Here is a 20408-nt window from a genome sequence, read left to right as displayed (position 1 = left end):
AATGGCTACTCTTATCCTTAGGTTGCTGCCTAACTCATTAACCTGTCAGTTTCTTCAAATCACTTACCGTTAACTGTCTGCCACTACTACCAAAAAAATGTATGGTCTGTTAAAAACTCACTACTGTATTCCAAATACCTAAAACAGTACCAGGCATTTAATAATAATAGATAACCCTGTGCTACATACTGTTTTAAGTGCTTTAGATGTACTTATTCAGTTAACCCTTACAACAACCTTGTCCAAACAGTGGGCAAGCACTATTGCTATCTCCAACGAACAGATGGAAAAAAGAGGTTGAGGGAGGTTAACTTAAAATTTGCCCAAAGTCACAGAGCAGGCAAATGGCACTGCCAGGATCTGAACCCAGGCAGTCTAGCTCTTGACTACCACACATACTGCCTACTGTTTCTGATATTAGACATAAAGGCAACACTTAAAAAAACCTGTTAAATGGGATGGGCGCAGTGGCTCATGCTTGTAATCCCAGCACTTTGGGAGGCCAAGGCGGGCGGACCACCTGAAGTCAGGAGTTCAAGACCAGCCTGACCAACGTGGTGAAACCCTGTCTCTACTAAAAATACAAAAATTAGCCAGATGTGGTAGCAGGCGCCTGTGTTCCCAGCTACTTGGGAGGCTGAGGTGGGAGAATCGCTTGAACCCGGGAGGAGGAGGCTGCAGTGAGCCAAGATCCCACCACTGTACTCCAGCCTGGGTGACAAGAGCAAGACTCTGTCAAAAAACAAACAAACAAACAAAAAAAACAAAAAAAACCCTGTTAAATGAATAAATTTTAAAGGAAAAAAACTAATCTAAATATGCAAATCTGACAAAGTATACTTATTATAGTAACATATTATTTATAGCAGTGCTCGTCCCATTTTCACAGCATGGCCTTCAAAAAACGTATCTGTACTAAACACTGGCAAGCAGAGATAATTCCCAGGTACAGGGAACCAGTCTGGAGCATTTGGAGCTGAACCACTGTGAGAGCTGAGATCAATATACTGGCAGAAGTGCAGGCCATTCCTAGTTCTGAGAAGCTCTAGTTGTCAATTAAAAGATTCTAAAAACAATGCGATGGCGTCAAATTCAGGCTTGGAATCCAACTTTCTAGTCCTAGCATTGATAAATAAGCCAAAGAATTTGTAAACAAAGGTAATTAAAATGTTATCATTTATCTCACCAAACACTGGCACATATCAAATGATACCAGCTTCTAGCTAATTAAACGGATAGCTATTAAAAAAACTGATTCCAATTACCAAGGCAAATCAGAAGATAGCTGTGTTCTAAGAGATCACCTACCTAATAAAAAACACACACATACACAATATACCCTGTTTGGGCATTGTAACAAAATATAAAAATTAACAAAATTTGTTTCTTTTCTTTTTTTTGAGACAGGGTCTCTCTCTGTCACCCAGACTGGAGTGCAGTGGCACGATCTCGGCTCACTGCAGCCTCGATCTCTCTAGACTCAAGCGATCCTCTCATCTTAGCCTCCCGAGTAACTGGGACTACAGGCGTGCACCACCTAGGCCCAGCTAATTTTTTTGTATTTTGTAGAGACGCGGTTTCACCATGTTGCCCAGGCTAGTCTAAGAACTCCTGAGCTCAAGCGACCCGCCTGCTTCGACCTCCCAAAGCGCTGGGATTGCAAGCGTTTGAGCCACTGCGCCCGGCCAAAATTTTTTATTATCTACTTTCCTATCATCTTATCCCTAGTACACTTTCACTTGCTGTTTTCCTTGCATGGCGGGGGGCAATAGGCCTGGTGGGTAAATGAGAATAAAAACGAGAAGAGCTGCAGTCTAACTAGCTCTGCCACTTAATGGCATGACTGGCACTTTTCAGAAAGTTGTGCCTCACTGGAATGTTTCAAAAATATGTAAAAATAATATGATCTATAAGACAATCAAAAACGCTTCAAATAAGGCGCGGGTTATATTACATAATATCCCTCCAGTCTGGCAGTGTTGGCAATGGCAGACAACACCATGAAACTGAAAGCATCCCTTCAGTCTGAAACTGGCGAAAAGGCTACAGGTTTACAAAGTCTCACATAAGCGAAAATAATACATCCATCACTTCTATCTTTGGCATGGTGTATTCTGACAGTGGTGGATAGAATGTAACCACTTGCTTTATTAATTATGAGATGATTGAAAGAGGAACTACTAACCAAGAAATTTGTAAAGGCCTAGCACAAATATTTTCCCCCTAATTTTACAGGGGCGGGAAAGACCTGAAGAACTTCAAAACCAAGTGGGAAATAAGAATGGGTAACTTGTGTATTTTTTTTTTCCTGGCTTTTTTTTTTTTCTTCTTCCGAAGTCAACAAAGGCCTCAGGGTGTCCAGATTGCTACTGATTCATTCTTACCAAGTTCCTTCTGGTAATAGTTTTCAAAAGAGGATCTCAGTGGAGGTGCACAGTGGCGCTCCTAGCTTTCTTTTTACGGAAAGGAGGAAAGGTGCTTGGCACCAGTCGGGGAAGCTCACGCCAAGTGACCGAGACCAGAACTCGCTCTCGACCGGAGCCCCCCAAGTCTGGTGACTTGGAGGAAGGAGGATCCCGAATCCCAGCCAGAACTGAGAAAGCGCTCAAAGGTGCGGAAAGGGGACTTTTCCCTCAGGAAAGCCGGGAACAGTAGAGGCCCTAGCCCACGTCGCCACACCCACTCCGCGCGCGCCCCTCGCCTCCCAGGGCCGGCTCTGCTCGGCCCCGCGGCCTCTCGGGCGCCCCCAGCCCGCCGGAAAGAAAGAAGCAGAAACCCGGAGACTGGGTCCCACCCGCGACCCCTCACCTTCCCCCTTCTCGTCCTCTCACCTGCCAGTCCCCCAGGAAGAACAGGACGCCTCTTCCCGCTGATGGGCGGCCACAGGATCGGATCCTTCCATTGCCGCCTGAGACACCGCCGCCGGCTACTGGAAGGTAGGAAGGGGGCGGGACCGTGGGGGGTCAAGGGGCGGGCGGAGACGTCATCAGAGGGGGCGGGCCTGGGGAAGCTAGGAGCCCGGCAGCGCCTTCCCGTCAACCCTAGGGGCGTCCTGGTTTCCGGTTTGGGTGTGACCGCATGGCGTGCTGTGGTGCAGGTGGCCGAAGGGGGCGTTACTGTTGCGACTGGCATCCGCATCCGGCAGATGTAGATGGAACCAAAGTCCAGAAGTTACGCGTCACCCTTGCTCTACAGCCAAACATGCAGGACTCTAGTAACCCGCGAAATGATGGGATAGCGTTGCAAATCCTTAAAAGAGTCTTACGGTAAGAAGAGGAAACAGCTTTATTTTATAAATAAACTGAAGGCTGCTAATAGCTCCAGATTGTCGGTGAGGGGATACCACTTAAAGATGTTATACATTTAATAAATAATTTTGGGAGTCCACTACATGTGAGGCACTGCCTCAGATTTAATAGAATCATGTGACTTTTAGTGCCATAGATGTCGTTAGATCATCCAGTTTGGTCCCTTAAATTTGTGGGTAAGGGAAAGGAACTTCCGGTCAGTGCAAGTGACTTGGTCAAGGTTATAGAGCTAGTCACTGTTAGATTACCAGAACACATATCTAAGAAGTTCTCATATAATTCTTTTTCATTTACTTCCGTGTCACCTTTCTTAGAAAGCAAAAATGAGTTGGACACAATAACATTAGGATTTGTCTTTCACTAAATAACACAGTATATTTGAATAAACCTCTGCAGGATTTTTTAAATTAGCATATACTTTGACTTTGGGTATTATGTAATTTTCTGTGATGTATCATATTTTTAATTAGAAATTTTTCCTCTCATATGGAGATGAGGGTCCAGGCAAAACTGTATTATCCTTCGTGCCCTCTATTCTCTTCAAAATTGCACATCTTAAAATGCCTGGAAGCTTTATGTTGCTCACCTATAGCATTATCCGTGTTCCTCAATCCGGTTGTGAACCTTTTCCACATTAAAATGTTCTTGATCTGTGTTCTATTCTTTCAAGGCTCTGCTCTAGCACTAAGATAATGCTACAGGACTGAAGATAATGAAAAAGATTGAAGAAAGCAGAAACAGAACAAAAATCAGATTATTTCAAAGTTTCTTTCCTTGTAAAGGTTAAAACAGAGCATACTTCCTTATTATGCCCACTAGGTTAACTAGAATCTCCTGTTTTTTAAAAAAAAAAAACTGGCTCATTTTTTCAAAATCCACTTTAATTACATGGTGCTTAGCACAAGCAACTCCATTCTGGTTTGATCTGATGGGGCCTAGTGTAGAAGGCTAGGCCAAAACAATGGCCTGCCATTACCCACGCTTCTTCATATTTTAACATCCATGAATAGAGGATGCATTTTTAAAAAATAAATACAGAAAACGATGCATCTTAAAATTGAGGGCATGTTAGATTTGATAAAATATGGTGTGAATTATTTCAGGCATGTAACAAGCAACCAGATTTAACAGATTTTAATGTTTTGTCACGTATGTAAAATGGGAAAGAAAACTAGGCGATCACAGCTTTTTGACAGTGAGGCTTTATGTCATAAAAAAGTAGAATGACATATTGAGGAAACTTAAGGGAAAAATATGTAGGCCAAAGATTTTACATTCAGCAAAACTAACTCATATACAAAAGGTACAAACTGTTATCAACAATTGATATATCAATTTGGTGAGACTAGTGTTTTCATGAGCCCCTCCTTAATAATTAATTGGAGAAAGAGTGTCTGACAATCAGAATTATTACAGAAACATTGATCTAAGGATTGACTCGGTTTCTTTACAGCAAATCATAATCTGTTGCATTTATTAGCTTTTGTGTTTCTTGTAGTTTATTCTTTATTACTAATTCTCCTGAGTTCTGTCACCTCATTTCTGAGGTTTTTCTAATTCAGAATCAAGTTCTTCCATATCTTTTATCATTTCTCTAATGTCATTTAGCTAGTTTCAAAATAATAAATTGTTTTGTAGTGCATCTTTCAGGCATGTTTTTATTATCTTTGATGATGATGTTATATTCCTTATTCTCTCTTTTCACATAATAACTTTGCATGGATTTGAACTTGATGCTTTTTTTGTTGCTCTTTTTTTTTTTTTTTTTTTTTTTTGAGACAGAGTCTCGCTCTGTTGCCCAGGTTGGAGTGCAGTGGCGTGATCTTGGCTCACTGCAAGTTCTGCCTCCCGGATTCACGCCATTCTCCTGCCTCAGCCTCCCGAGTAGCTGGGACTACAGGCACCCGCCACGATGCCCGGCTAATTTTTTGTATTTTTAGTAGAGACGGGGTTTCACCGTGTTAGCCAGGATGGTCTCGATCTCCTGACCTCGTGATCCACCCCTTGGCCTCCCAAAGTGCTGGGATTACAGGCGTGAGTTGTTGCTCATTTTTATGTGAAATTGGTGTTCCTGAACTAATATGAGACAGGCTTTTTAGCCCAATAAGCCTAAGTTTATCAGGAACAAAACTGTATTTCAAGAAAGTCAGGTATATTAGTCTGTTTTCACACTGCTATAAAGAAATACCCGAGACTGGGTAATTTGTAAAGGAAAGAGATTTAGTTGACTCACAGTTCCGCATGGCTGGGGAGTCCTCAGGAAACTTAAATCATAGCAGAAGGTGAAGGAGAAGCAAGACATATCTTACATGGTGGCAGGAGAGAAGTGAGAGCGTGGGAAAAACTGCCACTTTTAAAACCATCAGATCTCATGAGAACTCCCTCATTATCACAAGAATAGCATGGGGGAACAGCCCCCATAATCTAATCACCTCCGACCAGGTCTCTCCATGCACACATGGGAATTACAATTTGAGGTGAGATTTGGGTGGGGACACAGAGCAGACCATATCATCAGGTTTACTGGCTCATTGCAAGGAGGGAGCCCACATTCCAGAAGAACCATGGGGTACCTCACCAACAGAGGAAGAGATAGATTTATTGTAGGAATTTGGGGAAGTATGGAGTTTAGAAGGAATTGAAATGAAGTAGTGCTTTGATAGACTCAAAAGAAAGCAAGGCTGTTTGTAAAGAATTCTACACTACATCTAAACTATTACTAATGGCAAAAACTGCAATTACTTTTGCACCAACATAATACAAGACGGACCCAGGGTTCTGTTTTTTGAAAATTGCAAAGTTCTGCCTCTCAGAAGTGGAAACTATTTCTCTGTGTCAATGTGACTTTAGATATTCTAGCCAAGAGTGAGATATTTCAATCTTAATAATAGGATTTAAACAGCAGAGTTTTTGACAATCTTTTGATGTTGTCATAAATGCTCTATGATTTTAGAGAAAAGGGCATTGTGTGAGTAAAAAATCAGTTACTCTAAGGGTGTGTGTGTGTGTGTGTGTGTGTGTGTTTGAGACATTTTAAAGCATCTTCCAGAGAGAAATAGTATTTTCTGTTAATTTCACAGCTGGCTTTATTTATGCCTGTTATCCCATAGCTGATGAATGGCAAAGCAGATTTTTACTTTCTTATTCTATGCTTATTTGCTTTCTCACAGGTTTTGGGAAAACTTTTCTAATTTCAGAGAATTCCCTTTTCTGTTGCTTTTGTGTAATGTTCAGCAATATTATGGTTTTATTTCCTTTTTAAATTAATACATACATAATAAGCATATGTTTATGGGGTATTTTGATATTTGCGTACAAGGTATAATGATAAAACCAAGGTAATTGTGATATCCATCACCTCAAACATTGTTTATTTCTTTGTGTTAGGAACATTTCACATCTTTCCTTCTAGATATTTTGAAATATACGATAAATTATTGTTAACTATAGTCACCCTCTAGTGCTATCGAACACTAGAAATTGTTTCCTCTATCTAATTGTATTTTTGTACCCATTACGCAACCTTTTTCATCCTCCTTACCCTCAACCTTCCCAGCCTCTGGTAACCATCATTCTACTCTATACTGCCATGAGATCCACTTTTTTAGCTCTCACTTATGAGTGAGAATATGTGCTATTTGTCTTTCTATGCCTGGCATTTCACTTAACATAATGACCTCCAGTTCCATCTATGTTGCTTCAAACTACATGATTTCATGTTTTTGTATAGATAACACATTTTTAAAATCCATTCATCTGTTGATGGACACTTAGATTGATTCCATATCTTGGCTATTGTGAATAGTACTGTAATAAACATGGGCATGCAGATACCTTTTAAATTTATTGAATTCCATTTTTGGATGTATACTCAGGAATGGGATTGTTGGATCATGTGGTAGATCTATTTTTAGATTTTTGAGAAACTTCCATACTGTTTTTCATAGTTTCTGTACTAATTTACGTTCCCACCAGCAATGCACTGGTGTTCTCCTTTTGCCACATCCTCACCAGCATCTGTTATTTTCTGCCTTTTTGGTAATAGTAATCTTAACTGAGGTGAGATGATGTCTTATTGTGGTTTTGATTTGCATTTCCCTGGTGACTGGTGATGTTGAGCATTTTTTCATATGTCTGTTGGCCATTTATATGTCTTCTTTTGATAAATGCCTATTTAGATCATTTGCCCATTTTAAAATTGGATTATTTGGGGGTTTTTGCTATGGAGTTGTTTGAGTTCCTTATATATTCTGATTATTAATCTCTTGTATGAGTAGTTTTCAAATATTTTCTTCCATTCACTGAGTTGTCTGTTCTCTGTATTGATTGTTTACTTTGCTATACGGAAGGATTTTAGCTTGATGTAATTCCGTTTGTCTATTTTTGCTTTGGTTGCCTGTACCTTTGAGGTCTTACCCCAAAAATTTTTGCTCAGACCAGTGTCCTAAAGTATGTCCTCAATGTTTTCTTCTAGGAGTGTCATAGGTTCAGGTCTTACATGTAAGGCTTTAATGCATTTTGATTTGATTTTTGCCTATGATGAGATATAGCAATCTAATTTCATTTTTCTGCGTATGGATATTCAGTTTTTCCCAGCACCATTTATTGAAAAGACTGTCCTTTCCCCAATGAATGTCTTTAACACCTTTGTTGAAAATAAGTTGAACTTTACTGAATTTGTTTATCAGCTTCAAGAGTACTTTGATGAAGCTTTTAGGACTTTTTAAAAAGTGTAATATGTTGTCTGCAAACAGGTACAATTTCACTTTCTCCTTTACAGTTTGAATGCCTTTTGTTTCTCTGTTCTCTACATGTTCTCTCTTCTGTTTCATTGCTCTATGTGTATGTTTTTATACCAATACCATAATCCTTTGTGGTATATTTTGAAGTCTACTGTGATGCCTCCAGCTTTGTTCTTTTTGCTCAGGATTGCTATGGCTATTCATGGTCTTTTGTGGTTCCATATGAACGCTAGGAGTTTTTTTTCTATTTCTGTGAAGAATGTCATTGGAATTTTGATAGTAATTGCATTGAATCTGTGGATGACTTTTGGCATTGTGGTCATTTAAAAAATATCAGTTCTTCCAGTCTGTCAGCATGTGATACCTTTTCATTTTTTGTGTGTGACCTCTTCAATTTCCTTAATCAGTGTTTCATAATTTTCCTTATAAGAATTTTTCATCTCCTTGGTTACATTTATTTCTAGGGTGTATTACTCCATTTTCACACTGCTGATAAAGACGTACCTGAGACTGGGCAATTTACAAAAGAAAGGTTTATTGGACTTACCGTTCCACATGGCTGGGGAGGCCTCACAATCATGGTGGAAGGTGAAAGGCACATCTTACATGGTAGCAGACAAGAGAAGAGAACTTGTGCAGGGAAACTCCCCTTTTAAAAACCATCAGATCTCATGAGACTCATTCACTATCACTGGACAGTACAGGAAAGACCTGCTCCCATAATTCAATCACCTACCACTGGCTTGCTCCCATGACAAGTGGGAATTGTGGGAGTTACAATTCAAGATGAGATTTGGGTGAGGACACAGCCAAACCATATCATAGGGTTTCTTTTTTTGTAACTATTGTAAATAAGATTGCTTTCTTGATTTCTGTTTTCACTAGTTTCTTGTAGATATATAAAAACGCTACTCATTTTTGTATGTTAATTTTGTATCCTGCACTTTACTGAGTTTTTTAAAATCAATTCTAAGAGTATTTTGATAAATCTTTAAAAGCTTTCTTTATATAAGATTATGTTGTCTGCAAACAGGGACAATTTGACTTTCTTCTTTACAATTTGAATGCCTTTTATTCTTTCTCTTGCCTAATTGCTCTGGTTAGAACTTCCAGTACTACACTGAATAAGAGTGGTGAAAATGAATATCCATGTCTTATTTTAGTTCTTAGAGGAAAAGCTTTCAGCTTTTCCCCATTTAGCATAATCTTAGCCTTAGGTTTATCATATATGGCCTTTATTGTGTTATGTTCTTTTAAACCTAGTCTATACCTAGAAGATTTTTATTATGAAGGGTGTTGCATTTTATTAATACTTTTCCAACAACTATTGAAATGATTAAGTCATGTTTTTTTTTATTTTTTGGGGGGGTGGGGTAGGTTGGGATGGAGTCTCGCTCTGTTGCCCAGGCTGGAGTGCAATGGCGTGATCTCGGCTCACTGCAAGCTCCTCCTCCCGGGTTCCAGCAATTCTCCTGCCTCAGCCTCCCAAGTAGCTGGGACTACAGGCATGTGTCACCATGCCTGGCTAATTTTTGTACTTTTAGTAGAGATGGGGTTTCACCATGTTGGCCAGGCTGGTCTCGAACTCCTGACCTCAGGTGATCTGCCTGCCTTGGCCTCCCAAAGTGCTGGGATTACAGGCATGAGCCACTGCACCCAATCGATTAAGTGGTTTTTGTCCTTCGTTTTGTTGATGTGATGTATCATGTTTATTGATTTTCATATGTTAATCCATCCTTGCATCCCTAGGGTAAATTCCACTTGATCATGGTGAATAATCTTTTTAATGTGCTGCTGGATTCAGTTTGCTGGTATTTTGTTGAGGATTTTTGCATCTATGTTCATCATAGGTTTTGTCCTATAGTTTTGTTTTTTTGTTGTGTCCTTGTCTGGTTTTGGTATTAGGGTATGCTGGTCTCAGAATAAGTTGAAAGAATTCTCTCCTCTTTAATTTGAAGAGTTTGAGAAGAATTGATATTAGTTCCTTAAATGTTTGATAGTATTCAACAGTGAAGCCACCAGGTCCTAGGCTTTTCTTTGATGGGACACTTTTTGTTACTAATTCAATTTAATTACTTGTAGTTGGTCTGTTTGGGTTTCCTATTTGTTCTTGGTTCAAACCTGGTAGGTGTAAATGTCCAGGAATTTATCCATTTTCATTAGGCTTGCCAATTTATTGGCATATAGTTATTCATAATAGTCTCTAATGATCCTTTGTAGTTCTGTGGTATCAGTGGTAATGTCTCCTTTTTCATTTCTGATTTTTAAAATTTGGGTCTTTTTTTTTTCTTGGTTAGCCTACCTAATTGTTTTTTAATCTCAATTTGCTTTATTTCTGCTCTGGTTTTATTATTTATTTTCTTCTACTAGTTTTGAGGTTGTTTTGTTCTTGCTTTTTTAGTTCCTTGAAATGCATTATTAGGTTTATTTGAAGTCTTTCTATTTTTTTGATGCAGGTGTTTATTGCTATAAATAGCAATATATTGCTTTTTTTCAATATTCTTTTGCTGTATTCCATTGGTTTTGGTATCATATGTTTTTATTTTCATTTGATTCAAGAAATTTTTAGATTTCCTTTCTAATATCTACATTGATCCATTGATCATTCAGGAGTATGTTGTTTAACTTCCATGCATTTGTATAGTTTTGAAAGATTTTCTTGTTATTGATTTATAGTTTTCATTGTGGACAGAAAAGATACTTGATATGATTTCAATTTTTTTATATTTTTTGAGACTTGTTTTGTGGCCTAACATGTGGTCTATTCTGGAAAATTTTCCATGTGCTGATGAAAAGAATGTGCATTCTCTGACTGTTGGATGAAATGTGCTATAAATGTCTATTAGGTCCATTTGATCTGAAGTGCAGTTTAAATTAAATGTTTCTTTGTTAATTTTTGTGTAGATGATCTGTCAAATGCTAAGAGCAAGGTGTTGATATCCCCAACTTTTATTGTATTGGAGTCTATCTCTTCCTTTATATGTAATAATATTTGCTTTAAATATCAGGGTGCTCCAATGTTGGATGCATATATATTTACAATTGTTATGTCTTCTTTCTAAATTGATCCCTTTATCATTATATAATAACCTTGTCTCTTTTTGTTGCTTTTGACTTAAAGACTGCTTTATTATATAAAAGTATAGCTATTCCTGGTCACATTTGGTTTCCATTTGCATGTGGTTTAGTCAATTTTCTTACTGCTATGAAGAAATACCCAAGATTGGGTAATTTATAAAGAAATAGAGGTTTAATGGACTCACAGTTCCACATGGTTGGGGAGGCCTCACAATCATGGCAGAAGTTGAAGGAGGAGCAAGGGCATATCTTACATGGCAGCAGGTAGGAGCACATATGCAGGGGAACTGCCCTTTATATAACCATCAGATTTCATGAGATGTATTCACTATCATGAGAACAGCATGGGAAAAATCCATCCAATGATTCAGTTATCTCCCACCAGGTCCCTCCCGTGATACATGGGGATTATGGAAGCTACAATTCAAGATGAGATTGGGGTGGGGACATAACCAAACCATATCATTCCAACTCTGGCCCCTCCCAAACTTCATGTCCTCACATTCCAAAACCAATCAGGCCTTCCCAGCAGTTCCCCCAAAGTCTTAACTTATTTCAGCATTAACTCAAAAGTCCACAGTCCAAAGTCTCATCTGAGACAAGGTAAGTCCCTTCTGCCTATGAGCCTGTAAAGTCGAAAGCCAGTTAGTTACTTCCTAGATACAATGGAGGTACAGGCATTGGGTAAATACGCCCATTTCAAATGGAAGATATTGGCCGAAATGACAGGGCTACAGGCCTCATGCAAGTCCGAAATCCAGCGGGGCCATATGGGTCTGCAGCAACCTCAATTCTTGCCTCTTCAGAAAAAAGAATTTGACTGAGGGGCATAAGGCAGAAAAAGAGACCAAGGTAAGTTTCAGAGCAGGAATAAAAGTTTATTAAAAAGCTTTAGAGCAGGAAAGAAAGGAAAGTATGCTTGGAAGAGACCCAAGTGGGCACTGAGAAGGTCAAATGCAGTGTTTAACCTTGATTCTAGGACCTTATAGGCTGGCCCTCCTTCCCATGTCTTGCACCCCTTTCCCATAATTCTTCCCTTAAGGTGAAATGCCTGGATGTGCAGTGCCCTCGTTACACTTGGGAGGTGAGCACAAGCTGTGTGTTTAGAAAGTTGTTTGTATGCCCATTTGAGGCTTTCCTCCCTTTTCTGATGTTGTGCCCCCGGAAGCTCATGTTCTACCATTTTGTCTCTTAATGCCCATGCCCGGGAAGTTGCTTCTCACTGGCATCTGCATTCAGTGAACACTTTAGTGCAATAGGTGTGGACCATCAGGAAATGGCCTCTCCCTGGTGTCGGATGCCAATGTTTTATAGTTACAGAACATTTTTAAATGTATTATTTTTACTCCATACTCCTGAATTATTGAGTATTAGCACAGAAAGGATGCTTGACCATCATCTAAATGTTCAACTCCTTTGTTTCACAGAGGATGACCCAAAGACATTAAATGGCTTGAATAAATTCACATAATTGTAGATGCAGAGTCAAGACTAGAACCTAGTTTTCTTCCTAATCTAGTGTTTTTCTAGTATATTATGCCAGACATATTATGTTCAAAAACTGGAACATCTGTTTTGTGGTTATCAAAAAGATTAGGAAATACTGAGTCCTGAGGTCAGGCCTTCATGAACACAGTTGGAGAGCAGCTGACCTTTCGCATTTGAAGACTGGCTTCTTTGCCCAAAGGTATTGTAGTAACATTTGAACGAGTTGGAGGCAACTAATTAGAACCCAGAGGGAATTCCATCGTAAAGAAAATAACCCTTTCAATAAATGTGAATAATTATCTACTTAAATTATCTATAAATTAGAATATGTGTGCCATACACAATGTTTATATACCCACCAAATTCATATGTTCAAACCTAATTCCCAGTGTCATGTGAGGCCTCTGGGACATGAGAGCTTAGAGAACTCCCTTGCCTTTTTAGCCATGGGCAGGTGAGAAGACAGCTGTGTATAAATTAGGATGTGCACCCTCATTAGACACCGAATCTGCCAGTGCCTTAACCTTTAACTTCCCAAACTCCAAAACTGTGAGAAATAAGTTTCTGTCATTTATAAGCCACCCAATCTATGGTAGTTTTTTTTTTTTTAATAAAATAGCTCTTTTTTTATTCACTTTGATTTGGATCATTGGAAATATTCAACAATAAATAAAACAGAGCAGGGGATGAGGAAAACAGGATATTGCTAACATCATTCAAATGCATCCCAACCAGTGCTCAGCTTCACAACAACACGGAGAGAGGTGAGGGAGAATAGAGAGCAAATTTTAAAACACCAACAGCCAAACACACAAGACTGCACAGAAGAAAAAGTGCTCAAGAAACTTTGGTTTTGAAGGGAATTCAGTGAAGGGAAACGACTGTGTAGGAGGAAGGGAATAAACCCATAATCACCCTAAGAGGCAGGGGCTTGGAGGGGGAGGCCCTGACGCAGGCTATGGTTAAATCTGACATCCCGGAGCTCAGAACGTGCAACCGATGGCAGTTTTGTACTAGGAAGAAGCTGAGTGATGAGGCTGGGTGATGGTATCACCTGATAGGCTGGGAGGGAGAACAGGAGGTGCAAAGGCGGCTCACTGTCAGTAGGAAATTCAGTGCTCTTTTGATAAGAAAAAAAATCGGTAATGTCCTAATCCTGACAAGCTGAGATGCTGCTTTGCCTGTCTCTGCCTTTTCTTCTAAGTCTTCCTCCTTTTCTTTGCACAGGTGTCAGGTAGCACCCCAGGGGTGCAGGAGCTGGTGTTTTCATGGCAAACAAGAAGAGGGAGGTTGACTCTATATCAAAACTGGCTAGCCCAGTCCATGGGGCAGGATGATCCTGGTGGCATGCAGTCACATTTGCTGCAAACCAGATGTTCATGATGGATATAATGATACCCCCAGGGCTTTTCATAGGGGCGAGGACAGGTGCTGGTTCCTGATGACACATGCCTGGCATCCAGTGATCTTTAGCTGGACGGTGGCCCCTCAGGGCGTGGGCTTCCCTGCATAAAGTAGTTTTGATCCTAACCAGGTGAGGGAGAGTGAGTTCTTTTGGTTTCTCTGTTATTTGTTTTCAGATTACCTCAAAGCAAACATCCCTGTTCTAAATGTTCTCTGTGGTTTTATTCCACCTTTGCCAAGAAGCCAGAGTCACATCCAGGTGGGACTGGCCTCTAGCATGGCTTTCTGGCCACATCAGAGAATGGGATTCCATCAAAACCTCTCAACAAGCCCTTTCCCTAAAGAATCACCCAGATCTTAACTGCCCTCTCCACCTTCTTGACTTTTTTTTTCTATTTTACATTCTATTTTCTCATATCTGGCTTTTCTCTCTAAGCCTAGCCAAATGCTTTGCTGAATGATGCTAGGACTAGCCAGAGTTTTAAAAGGCATTCATCCATTTATGAACTTTCTTCCAGCCCAGGATCCCTGCAGAGCACCGGAGGTTATAAATCTGCCCTCCTTTCTCCCCTAAAAGGTGACTGAGGGGAGGGGAGGGGCATGTAGCTCCAGCTATAGCAAATCAGTACCCTGACTCACTGGGGAGACCCAGGGGGCTGGGATGTTGCTGACACCTCATGGGCCACCTTGTCAGCCTATCTTTGTGGCTTCAGGTTCAGCTCTGGGTGCTGCAGGCAGGGACCCGTCTACTCCCTGCCTGAGCCCAGGGCCGGTCTCCAAGGAGCTCTCTGCCTGCAGAGTAGAAAGAGCCCTAGGCTGGGATTCAGGGGCCTGAGGGAGCCCCTGCCACTGCCTGCCCAACAAGAGTGCTCCTCATTCTCCTGCTGACAGCATGCATGGTGCCCTTTGGCTAACACTCTTGTCTAATTCCCAGCCACCTTCACCCCAGGGTTCCATTTGGTTTACGCCAAACTGGTGCATTTAGTTCTGGCCACAACAGTTGGCTTTTATTCTGTTAAGTGCCCATTGCTAAGCCAATGAGACATAAGAGATGTCTGCTGGGCTTCTTTTATGTCTCATAAGAGAAATGCCATCTCCTGCACTGGAGGGTGTGAGAAGGCAGAGACAAGAGCTTGCCTAGGGCCATGCAGGCAGCCTGCGGACACAGCTCAGTGCTGAGAGAGCAGAGGAGAGTCGGACACCTCCATTCTGGTTACACTTTTTCCAGATGCTGCATGGAGACTCGCTGGGAAAGCCCGCCTCCAGACAATTTAAACATGGTGCCAGGAACACCCCGTTGTTGCTGAAACTCTGACTTGTGCTATCTGTCCCAGCCAGTTCCTGATTGCCAGTCACTTCCCTCCTTCGTACTCCACCAGGAAAAGGCCACGCCTCCCCATGCAGCAGTGGCCTTTTAGGAAACGTGCTTAACAGGATAGGTGGTTTTTCTGATTAAACATCAGTAACTAGAGTCAACAATCACTGTCCTCCCATGCCTGGCACTCTCCACTCCTCACCCAACTGCAATGTGGCCTTGCTTTTCTTATCAGTAAAATGGGAGAGCTGGATTTGGGGGCTGGAAGATATCTCACAGCTTGACCATCCTAGTGGAACGGAGGGAGACCAGACAGAGAGCAGACGACCGACCCAGGCAGCATCCGGCTCAGACACAGACATATCTTCATTTCGAGGGACCTATTCTTACTCAAAAAAAACCCAGAGAAGTCGATTGCTCAGCCTGAGCCAGTCATCCCTAAATGGAGTCAGCTTTTAGAAGAAGAGGAAGAGTTCAGGAGACAGCATCGCTCTTTGTATCAGTGTTTGACTAGCCAATCAACAAACGTTTGCTGAATTCTTCACGTCATACATGTCTGTGAGCTCTGCCCTTTGAGGATGTCTGTTGTGAATGATGACTCATTGATTACCAGCCTTTATCAGAAAAAAAAAAAAAAGTCTTAAAAGTTTTGGAGGATTTTAAAGCTGAAACAGGTTTTTTGTTTGTTTGTTTAACACTTTCCACATTCTGAACCCTTGAGAATCTAATAAAAGCTATGGAACCTCTCTCCAGAAAAATGCTCATATGCAGAGATTCAGAGAAAAAACCAAACTTAGCATACAACTTCCAGGGACTCTTGTGAATGGCCTGAAGCGACCTTTACCCATGACTGGTGTCCCCAAGCTCCTCCCTCCCAGTGTGCAGAGGGGGTTTCCCTGAGCCTGGGAGCACAGGCCCCATGCCTCCTTCACACTCCACCAGGAAAAGGTCACACCTCCTCAAGGCAGCAGTGGCCTTTTAAGAGATTATTATTTTTTTTTAAAGAAAAGTGGTTTTTCAGCTTAAACATTAGTAACTGGAGCCAACAATCACTGTCCCCACCATGCCTGTCACTCTTCACTCCCCACCCAGCAGCAATAAGGTTTCATAGAGTTTTGGAGACTCCTAGCCTGAGAATGAATTCCAGTCCACAGTGAGGATTCCAGTCCACAGTGAGGAAGAAGGAAGGTTGGGTTGGAACGGGAGGATGCTGTGGACATTCCACAAACTATCCAAGCCCTAGATACCCCCAATATCCCAAGTCCAAGGACTCCTACAAACCTTCCTTAAGCCTCCCTATTTCCCAGCTGCTGGGTGAGGCAAGCTTCATTAAAACACCAGGACCACCAACAGAGCCACAGTGCAAACAATGTCAATTGAATTTTTAAAAAATCAAGCAATAATCAGGAAGCCTAACGAGGAAAAGAGAGTAGTTGGGGAGCGAGAAGATGAGGTATGTGCCAGTCGCCATTCCTGGGATGTCCCTGGCCCAGCCCCCCAGTGACAGCCCCAAGGTGGCCAGCAGGGACTTGACCCTGAGCTCAGGCCCTTGGGGAAAATGCTGCCGGAAGCCTCCTGTGTGGCCTTGTAGGTTAAGGGCACCATATTGAGTAGTCTTGAGAATGAGAATGTATGGTCCCATTCTGACGCACTGCTAGGGGGCGCTGAATATCCTCAGAGCTTTGTTCTAATTCAGGTGCCAGCTCAGGAAACCAGAAAAGATGTTTCCAGCTACGGAGCAAGTGGGGCCACTGGTGGGGGTCCCTTTTCCCAAGTAGGGGCTTTTGCCTTATTTCAGCCAATACATGCTTTTCTTCCCCAAATACAAAGGCATATGGAAGTGGTCAGATCTGCTCTTGCCACGATTAGAGCCATGAGACTGATTATCCAAAGGAATAGCTGCTTGGGAAGAGGCATCTTCAGGAGTTAGAAACATGGTGCCAAGTTTTTTGTTTTTTTTTCCTTTTTTCTTTCTTTCTTTCTTTTAGAGACAGGGTCTCACTCTGGGCTGGAGTGCATTGGTGAGATCACAGCTCACTGCAGCCTTGAACTCTGGGTACAAGAGATCCTCCCACCTCAGCCTCCCTAGTAGCTGGGGTTACAAGTGTGTGCCACCATGCCTGGCTAATTTTTAAAAAATATTTTATTTTTGTAGAGATAGGAGTCTCACTATGTTGTCCAGGCTGGTATTGAACTCCTGGGCTCAAGGGATCCTCCTGCCTTGGCCTCCCAAATTGTTGGGATTACAGGTGTGAGCCACGGCACCTGGCCTCAAGTTTTTGTGAAAATCTTTGGGGTAGAAGCCTCTGGTGGCACTTAAATGAGCTTTGGGAAGAAGGGGATGACAGGGTTATCACGCCAAGGGAGAGGCCGGCTTCATGCAAAGAAGGGCAGCATCTCGCCCCCAGCGCGGACACCGCCCAGCGTTTCTCTGTGCTGGAGGTAATCACCACCCAAGTCTCTCTGCCAGTCTTCCTTGGGAAACCATGCTGTCTCTCAGAATATGGGCGTCTTCCACATTTGTTCCCCAATCCCACCCCAGGAGCCAAAATGATTTTAATGTGTGGAGGTTGAACCTTTTCCAGCGTCTCCCCAGCCCTGGGGCAGCAGTTGGGGGACGTTGTCCCCACCCAAGACAGGTTTTGAGACATGCTCCGCCATGCTGGGTAGTGACCTTGCTGAGTAGATGCTGCCAACGGCTGGGTGCAAGAGGCTGCAAGTGGCACTCGGGCACACACCTGAGGCTGACCCTCCAAGCTCCCGGATGGACTGGCTCTGGCAAGATGCTGGGGCTGGAAACGCAGAGGCATGATGGTGCATCCATCCTCAACCCTTCACTGTGTCATCTCCCCTTGAAGATCCAGATTTTATTGATGAAGCCAAGGTGGCCGTCAGGTTAGACTCAAAGCCTGCATCGTGCACCCCCGTCTTGTGAAAAGACCCCGCGGACAGGTTTTTCTCCCAGTAGTGGTGTCAGTTCCCTTTGCTGTCTGCTCAGAAGCTATACAAGTCTACCTAATCGCAGACATGCATTGAGAAGATGACCGAGAGGATGCCGGTGAGTGGGTACCGCCTGTGGCTCTGCAGCCAGTTGTCGAAGACATACTTGATGAAGGCTGGGTGGTAGATCAGGATCTTATCCTGTTTCACTCTGATCTTCACAAGGACCGGGGTGTAGGTGTGGGAAATGGCACCCGTGGTGGTGGTGCTCACCACCCACTCCAAGTTCATGGTCTTTAAGGGCACCAGGACCATGCTGACATTGTCCCCCAGCTCCCGGAAGCTCTCAGGGTACACCAGATGGTGGGCGGTTTTGCTCCCAGCATCAGCTTTAAACCCTGCCGTGGGTGCCTTGTTCATCCTGAGCATAAAATTGTGACTGTTTATCTCAGGCCTATATGACAATTGCCTCAGGTTGCCCGAGTTGCCCATGACAGCACAGTGCCAGCAGCCCACCGACCTCTTCTCCAGCATTGGGTCCACATTCCCAGGTACTGCTCTGAATTCCTTGATGGTATTGTTCAAGATATTGGGCTTCTTCTCCTGCTGGAGCCTCAGCCACCATTGGTAGGTGTTGTCCTCCAAGAGCGCATTCTGGGCAGTCAGCAGCAGCTGCACGATCTGGTTGAACCTCTTGTCGAACCAGGCTGAGAGCCCACGCTGCCTGATGCAGTGGGTGCAAGTGCAGGGCCTGTGCTTGATCAGTCTCTTCAGGTTCTCCAAGAGCTCCAGGACCATCTTCTTGGGGAACCAGGTGGTGGCCACCATGGCGTGGGAGTAGTTCAGGAAGGAGGTGAGGAAGATGAAGAGCATGAGGAAGGTGAGCACTTTCAGGGTCCTCTTCCGCAGGGTCACCATCTTCACTGTCCTGATGGCGACCTCCCTGCAATGGTTGGCAGGAACTCCCTCCTTTTCAGAAAATAAAGTAGCCTATTCTTCTGCAATCCTTAAAGAGCTGATGATGTCTCTTGATAAAGCTTTAACCAGTGATTTCCATTCCCATCCGAAGAAGCTAAGAGGTAATTAACCTCTGTGACAGTCCAGGCTCTCTCAGGAGTGAGGACCTTGAAGGAAGGGTCTTGGTATAGCAGGGAGGGAAGCTGTCTCTGCTGCCCTCCTCCGAGTGTGGTTTCTGATGATCCTTAATTAGGGCTTTGTCTTTCCCATGCTGTCACCAGAGACATGGTGGGTTATATGACAAGCTTGATGAAGGCCACAGAAGGTTGTCTGTCATTGGCTGTGTGACTTTAGTGGAGTCTCTTAACCTCTCTGAGCCTCAGTTTCTTCATCTCCATAGGCTGAGTGACTGTCCATCTCAGGTCCCCAAATGGAATTGTCCTGGCCCAAGCTCAAAGCATTTGCTCACTGCAGCTCTTGCAGATGTTAATTTCCTCTCATTGACATTTCCAGTTAAAGAAGGTGAAATCTGAAAATGGTACCAGCATGGCTGGAGACACGCTGGAGTTTCTGGGATTTGGGCATAAGGGAGTTTGGAGTAGATAAAAGGGTGAGTGTCCCGGATACTTGCCCCCTTCCCAGCTCACATCGCTTCTTCCTTCTCTCTCCACTCCTCTTCTTCCTCCTCCTCCTCCCTCCAGTTTAGGGGTCTTTGTCTTTGCAAAGCGTTGAAACTGTCTGGCACAGTGGGCTCCACTGGCAGAGACTGGAGCTGGGGAAGTAGGGAGGCAGGGTGAGGGTGGGAGAGGGCTCAGGAATACCTTCTCCTGGTTGTAGTGGGAGTGAAAGGTGGGGTGACTGGGGAGGGGCCGCCTTCCCTGGCCAGGGGCTGGGAGCAGGGTGTAGTTTGTTATAGCAGCATAAATAGACTAAGACCATGTGCATATCACATTTTCTAGGAATATTTTTGAAAACTTGCATGTAGAACAGTAAGAGAAATTATCATAGACTAACAATTGAAATATAATTCTCCAAGACTTTAAAAAAATAAATATTTTAAATTAAATCTTTAAACAATAAAGCATAATTATTAATATTTGATTGTTGGAAAGTATACACAACATTTTCCCCTTTGTATTAACATAAATATTAGCTTATGATAACAATACTCACTTA

The 20408-nt window shown here is 42.6% G+C and overlaps 1 protein-coding gene, 1 long non-coding RNA gene and 1 pseudogene across 5 annotated transcripts in view; 1 reads left to right on the top strand and 2 right to left on the bottom strand.

Moving 5' to 3' along the window:
* Positions 1–3014, bottom strand: part of CENPC (centromere protein C) — a 269756-nt gene extending 266742 nt beyond the window's left edge. For all 3 annotated transcript variants that reach the window (XM_063603799.1, XM_055111478.2, XM_063603800.1), the window contains exon 1: positions 2832–3014. In XM_063603799.1, the coding sequence (XP_063459869.1) occupies positions 2832–2902 (71 nt within the window). In that variant the 5' untranslated portion in view covers positions 2903–3014. The remainder of the gene's footprint in view (positions 1–2831) is intronic.
* Positions 3015–3112: 98 nt separating this feature from the next.
* LOC117979984 (uncharacterized) overlaps positions 3113–20408 on the top strand; it is a 377942-nt gene continuing 360646 nt past the window's right edge. For both annotated transcript variants that reach the window (XR_008625161.2, XR_008625159.3), the window contains exon 1: positions 3113–3266. This is a non-coding gene — a long non-coding RNA (uncharacterized LOC117979984). The remainder of the gene's footprint in view (positions 3267–20408) is intronic.
* On the bottom strand, positions 9105–19981 carry LOC100967315 (CMP-N-acetylneuraminate-beta-galactosamide-alpha-2,3-sialyltransferase 1-like; annotated as a pseudogene).

This window comes from Pan paniscus, chromosome 3 (genome assembly GCF_029289425.2).
Source record: "Pan paniscus chromosome 3, NHGRI_mPanPan1-v2.0_pri, whole genome shotgun sequence".
In the NCBI taxonomy this organism is placed as follows: domain Eukaryota; kingdom Metazoa; phylum Chordata; class Mammalia; order Primates; family Hominidae; genus Pan; species Pan paniscus.
The sequence above is the reverse complement of the archived record's forward strand: the minus strand, read 5'-3'. Positions and strand labels throughout refer to the sequence as shown.